At 33.2% G+C, this 6,989-nt stretch overlaps 1 protein-coding gene across 5 annotated transcripts in view; it reads right to left on the bottom strand.

Moving 5' to 3' along the window:
- Positions 1-935: 935 nt before the first annotated feature.
- Positions 936-6,989, bottom strand: part of LOC117173445 — a 34,001-nt gene continuing 27,947 nt past the window's right edge. For 3 of the 5 annotated variants that reach the window (XR_004467185.1, XR_004467183.1, XR_004467186.1), the window contains one exon: positions 936-1,958. Coding sequence is in view for 1 of the 5 variants with exons in the window: in XM_033362021.1 (XP_033217912.1) it covers positions 1,062-1,205; positions 1,868-1,958; positions 2,240-2,403 (399 nt within the window). In the remaining 4 variants the exon portion in view is untranslated. Of the gene's footprint in view, positions 1,959-2,239; positions 3,045-6,989 lie in introns of those variants that run through there. The other 2 variants (XM_033362021.1, XR_004467184.1) reach the window with 2 other exon arrangements.

The raw sequence follows: 6,989 nt of genomic DNA, 5'->3' as shown, positions 1-6,989 counted from the left end.
GAACTTAAAAAAACGGTAAGGCTGCTCAGTAGACCGTATGTGTAAAGTTAAAATCATAAAAAAATATTGGAAATGAGCAAATTCAGTTAATGGAAAAACGACAAAAGTTGCAATTAAATGTTAATTACAAAAAAAACTTTCAGAGAATGCGCTTTTTTTAACGGGACAATGAAACTACGTCTGTTTTAATACCAATATAAGTTATGATTTAAAATAATATACATTTATGGGAATGACATAAAAGTTTAGGGATAAACTCGAGTGCGAAGCACAAGATACGTGATGAGAATGTGTTCGTTTAAGCCGAAGGAGCTTTAACAAAAGAGAATTCACAATCACCAAATTACTGTTGTCGATGTTTTCACCTTTAGTTTTAAGAAGTAGTAGGCTAGATTACAACTAGATTACTTCAAAATACTGAGATTAATCGGAATTACTTGAATTGCATCGGATTATTTTCGTATTATCATATTTTAATAATCAATATAATTCATTATACAACATACAGTAAATATTTTCACTAAAAAGTAAGTTAGTAAATGATTGCGGGAGATAAACTAACTTCTGATAAAATAGATTCGGTGAGTTCTATTTAAAAATAATTGAATGAATTAAAATTTCTTCATTAGAATAAGATTTATTTGCTAAAAAAAACTTTATATTTCATTATGTCATTAAAATATTTAATCATTAGGAAAATAAGAACTACATTTCTTCGTATGGATTCGCTTATTCTTAAGATATATTATTTAATGAATTATCTAATACTCAAATTTCTTTTTAATTCCATCTTTTCTAGTAGGTATCATCTAAAATTTAAAGGATAACGCAGAAGAAGGAAAACTCTGTGGAATAATTTTAAAAGGTAAATAAGTCTGCTCAACTTTTACGAAATCGATATTATTACACACTCACAATTTTATTACAATAAAATTTATTATTCGCGTACAGACATTAAAACACTCAGGTACGAGAAAACGGTCTTTATCAGCTTAAATAATAATAATGAAGATATTTTTATTTATCAATAAAATGTAAGAGAAAATTGTAATATAAGTTTGTCATTGTCTTACTTTACTGTAAGTTACATTATTTAAAATCAGGAATTTTCCAATTGTCTCATGACAATCATTTATGTTTCTCAACATCATAATCAACAACAGCTTTTGATGCTTTGAGGTATTACGTACCAATTCGAATCCTATCTGAAAAAAGTAGTGTTAAAAATGTTAATATTCTTTTATTATTCATATTTTTTGTTCTTCTATTAACAAGAAAGAAACTGCCTCTAGATAAATCGATTTTTATCCAATCGGCAAGTTTAAAAATATATATAGTGTATTAAATTACGCATCATCACAATGAAGCTCATTTAATTTCTTTTAAATTAAAATAACATCATGAAATGTTGAAAAATTATGTTTTATGAAGAAAACCTATTGAATCCTTAAAAACTTCTATAGTTTTTTATTATATTAGGTCGGTGCATTGACTACCATTAATTCCTGCTGAGTTTTACTGGTTCGCAAGAACACGAAAAATAATGCAAAGGACATTTTTATTTTACTTTTATTCCTTAAATAAGGAAAAATCTTATGAAAAATACTGTCATATAATTTGAAACAAATCCACTAGTATTCAGCAACATTTGTTTAAAGAAACAATCGAAGAAAAGGTGAACAGCTTGAGACATAAAAAAAGTCACGAACATAATGAACTGATCAGGTTGATCAATTCTCACCACAATCTGCATAGAAATATTGTATGAAATAATTTTTAACTAAGTGTTTTTGTCAAAATCATTCATAAGGTTAATTTTAATTAATAACATTTATAGCGTTTCCTAGACCAACTTTTAACAATTTACCATTGCTCCTTGAAAACACATAACCACCAATGAAACTCTCATTGTGAAAGTTAAACAAGTCGCGAAACATGATTCGACGTTGTAGGTGAATCTAGAACAAAAAATTCAATCAAATCATATTTTGATATATTTTTCATTATTCTTCATATCTAATTTGCGCATAAATACGAACACAATTATATCATTGTATAACTTTATATAGGATATAGTTCCTTTTGCCATTCTTTCATAGACTTCTTCAGTACAATTTTGAAAAATGTAATTAGTTTCCCCAAGATTCTTCAATAGATGTCTACCAAAATTGGCGCAAAAGGTAAAATACAGTTTTGAACTCCAATGTAATTTCTAAATTTTTATGATTATAAATAATACCTTAAAACTAGAAACATCGTGTTAGCATGTTTTTCAAAAAGGTATAGCATCATATCGAATGGCATGACAGTGCCAATACAGTAGACTCTTGCTATAGCTAAGTGGATAAAAATAGTGTAATAACATTCATCCTTGTCAATGAAAACAGAATTCACATCATACATAAAATTTTTGGTTTATGATTCGTTTAGTGGAATAATAAGATCCAAGCCAACTGGTGCCAACGTCGCAGGATTCGTCGTACCTAAACGTCGTACAGGATTCTTTTAAGGATATTGATCAAAAAGAGCCAAAAGGCAAATATTTTAGATGACAGTAGCACTTTCAAACAAAAAAAGAGATCTCTTTTAGATCGTTGTATTTATATGCGCCTTCACATTCTGAATTTTCTACTTAATTAAGTATATTTAAAGAATAAATTGCTCAAAGCTCTGTAGGATGTGAGGTACACATTCTCATAATGACAGGTCTTCTTTTAGATTTTTTACGAATCAGGAGTAATAATAAGTCCTACTGAAAACTCGTACAAAGAAATTTTGTAGGATTTTTCAAAAGCTAAAATTTCTCTTTGATATAATAAAGATATAATTTCTTTTTGATACCCCAATTCGGCATCCTACTTTCGAAAAATGTTATAACTAATAAAATATATTGCTTCTATATTAGGCTAGATTCACTCCGATCATACACATGCAATTCTATTTGCTGCTCTAAATTATTATTAATCATTCAAACTCACATAGTAAGAGCACCTATATACGGACACATTTTAAAGCTCAGATTAACTTTACCCAGGATTGAATCTGTATAGTGAGAATATTGGATGAAAAAATGTTGAATATAATATTCCGACTTATATTTTTTAATCGATTTTAATGTTTTTTTTAACCGAAATGAGAGCCGCTTTTAAAAAGTATAAACTTTGCAAAACTGAGAAATTTTTAAGTTTCGAAAGCAAAAAAATTATTCTTTGACAGACCAAAATTTTCACTGACTAAACAAAAAATTCTATTGGTTTAACAAAACGTTTGTTTATGAAACCCAAAATTGGTTGGGAACATGAAAAAAATTTATTATTTATTTAATTTCAGATATTTCATAATCTTTGTCGCTTATTATCCTTATGTCTCCCAGCCAGAATATGTTATCGGTGTTTTAGACATGGACGTGTTAAATCCATTTGCAACAACCTACGCTAAATCTACTGCGATGAAAAATCGCACGAAGAAGAAATACACTGCCTCAAAGCTTGTGCCCCCTCCCCTCAATGATTAAATTGTAACGGGTCCCATTGGGCAAGTGCTAAGAGCTGTCATTATTATCAAGACTCAACAAATTCTCCATGACCCCCTACCTGATGAAAACCTATCTCAAAACTCAGGAACCCCTTACTTTAAACTCTCCAACTGTCTATCCTTAGGAGATGTAAACCTTGAATTCAAGCAGACATCGAAACCAAAACTCCACAAAACAACCCATTAATTGTACTATAAATAAACCTTCACCTTTAAACCATCAAACTTATTCTGCCTCCTACCCCCACCCCTCTCACCTAGGAACACAAGTTTTTCTCAGCCATAATCCTTCTCCCACCTGTACACACGAGAACCCAGCTCTTCCGGAAATGGGATTTGCCTTCAAAGTCAGCAATCTCATTTTTCTTTAAGGCCATGTAACGAGTATAACATCTGATCAAGTCAGCCCTAAGATCAACATTTTTTCACCCATATTGAAAAATAAAGGTTTAAATAACGTGGAAATTTTTTTCGGGAAATATTAATAAATATTAAAGGATTGTTTGTGGCCTTGCGAAGAGCTGGAGGAAGAAAAAAGATTATTTATGAACATAATGATTATCGACGGACGAATTTAGGTTTCACGCCAAAAGTTTAATTTCTAAATTTTTCTGTCGGTAATCATGCAATCAGTTTTACCCACAGATTTGTAGAAGTTCGAAGTTGTATACTCGCTGCGCTAGGGCTGCTTTGACACATTTGATACGTATGTCAGGCCAAATATGTTTATTTGCATTTCAATTGTAAACATTAGTTATTGCATTATTTGTGGATAATGTTCGTGAGCGATTTTGGTTGTTTTGCCCCATTTCGATAAACATAAACCTCATAACTAGCCCATTGACAACATTGCAAATTGATTTTAGGGTTTTACACCAGCACGATCGATATTTATCTAAAATAAAAATTTAAAAAAAAACTTTTCCCACTATTCTAATTATTTAGGGCCAGAGACACATTCCGGCATTCCTACAATTCAGTTCAATAAAAATGAGGTTAATGACTCAACGAGTGCACGTGTTCCATTGCGAGTGAGAGTTCCTATCTTCTTGTAAGTTTTAAGAATTAGACGCCCTTCTGAACTGTCTTGAAGAATATCTTCTATTTTTGGCAAATCTTTAATTTTCTTTCACATTCGCTGTCCGATAAATGTATCATCAATACGTGGTATACGATTTTCCTGCTCAGAATCACCTTCAGAGTCCATACCGCGACGGTAGATAGAGGCAAGAAACAGATCCGCGGAAGAAACAGATCTAGAGCAGGAAGTGTTCAGTACGCCGAAAGAAGAGATAAAGGAAAGGAAGGCAAGGGGGAAGTATAAAAAAACTATAGAAAAGGAAAGATTAAGTGCAAAAAGCGTAGGTTCAATCGAGGCTTTTATCAAAAGGAAAAGAGGGGAGAGGGAAAGCAGTGAAGAGAAGGAAGATATCGGGGCGAGCACGAAATATCAAAAGATGTTTAGATCGCAGCCAGAAAAGCATAGTTTGGTTAGGAAGAGTGATAATAGTAAGGGGGCTGACGGAAGCGGAGATGAAAGTGAAGTTACGATGAAACAGGTAAGACTAAAATAAATTCGCAAAGTGATGATAGAGGTAATGGGGATTTATGAAGAAAAGCAGGAGGAAAGGGGAGAGGAATTAAAGAAGGAAATTAGGCGGGAAATGGATGAAGTTAAGAAGGAAATAAAAAAATGGGGAGAAATTAGGGAAAAGTTAGAAAAGAGCATGCAGTCATTAGAACAAAAGCTAGAAAAGCAGGAAGAAGATAATAATAAAAAGGTAGAGATGCAAGATAGGATGAAGAAACTTGAGAGCTCGAACCGGGATTGCGGTGGGGGAGAGAGTGGGAACAAGAAGATGAAAAGGCTGAGAAAAATAGAACAAAGAATGGAAACGAAAGAGAGTGAGGCAGCAACTAACATATTGATAAAGGGTATAAGATCAGAGGGGAAAGAGCTGAAGGAAGGGGTGGACGAAGTACTAAAAAGGATTGGTGCTAAGGTAGAGATAGAGGAACTGCGAAATGTAGGAAGGGAAGTGCGAAGAGGGGAGATAATGGTACTGGTGAAATTAAATAAATGGGAACATAAGAGGGAGGTGATGATAAAGAAGACGTTATTATATGGAAGTCCAGAGAGAATAGAGGATGATTTGACATGGGTAGAAAGGAAAATGTAAAATATATTGAGGAAAATAGTGGAAGAAGAAAGAAAAAAGGGAAAGAGAACATGGGTTAAGTATGGGAAAATACAGATAGAAGGAGTGTGGTGGGATTGGGATGAAGAAAAGGAACACACAGTAAGAAATGAGGTGCAGGAAAACTAGGAGAGGAAGGGACAGAAGATAGGAAAATAAGAAATAGTAGGAAGGAAAAAAGATGAGAAACGAAAGTAGGGAAGAATGGAAGATTTGTTACTGGAATATAGCTGGATTGGAGAGAAAGGATAGGGAGTTTATGAGACATTTGACACAATGGGATGTAGTCATAATTATGGAGACGTAGCTAGATGAAAAGGGATGGGAAAGAGTAAGGGAAAGGTTACCAAGAGGTTACAAATGGCAAGTGCAAAATTCAAAGAGGATGAAAAAATATGGCAGAGCAATGAGAGGAATGGTGATGGGAGTAAGAAATGAATTTATAACAGGGAAAGATAAGAAAGACAGGAAAGAACAAAAAGAAGGATTAATGGTAGAAGAGTTAATGATGGGAGGAGAGAACTGGTAGGTAATGGGGGTTTATGTGAACGGTGATATCCAGGAGAAAGCAGAGGAGATGAAAGAAATTAATGAAGAAAATAAAGAAGAGAGTAGGCTGATAATAGGTGGGGATTTCAATGCGAGAACAGGTGACAGATGAGGAAGGGAATGGGAGATTAAAGAAGCTCAGGAGATGAAAGGGGAACGGTAATTGATTATGTGCTGGTGGATGATGAGGTAAGAGAGAAGGTTAAGAAACTAGAGATAGGTGATTATGTTGATTCGGATCACTTTCCTTAATAGTGACATTAGAGGGACAAATAAGTAAGAGCAATATGAATAAAAGGGGGGCAAATGTAAAACATGTAGGAAAAGGGGATTAATCAAGTGGAGGAAAAGAAAAGTTTAGAGAAAAGGTCAAAAATATCAAAATAAGAGAGGGAAATGTGGACGAGAAGATGGAAAAAATAATAGGAGAAATAAAAATAGGATTAGAAGCACATTAGAGAGAACAGTTGTAAAGGGAGGAAAATATGGTAGAGAAAGCGATGAGGAAGAGAACATATCAAGGGAAGAAATAGTTAAGGTTTTAGGAATAATGAAGGATGGAAAGGCACCTGGTATAGATGAGATTCCAAATGAAGTATGGAAATATGAAAGGGAGGAACTAGAGGAATGGACATGGGCAATGTGTAATGGATTATGGAGAGGAGGGGGGTGGCCAGCGTTATGGAAAGAAGGAGTAGTTATACCAAT

This window comes from Belonocnema kinseyi, chromosome 5 (assembly GCF_010883055.1).
Source record: "Belonocnema kinseyi isolate 2016_QV_RU_SX_M_011 chromosome 5, B_treatae_v1, whole genome shotgun sequence".
Taxonomy (NCBI): Eukaryota; Metazoa; Arthropoda; class Insecta; order Hymenoptera; family Cynipidae; genus Belonocnema; species Belonocnema kinseyi.
The sequence above is the reverse complement of the archived record's forward strand: the minus strand, read 5'-3'. Positions and strand labels throughout refer to the sequence as shown.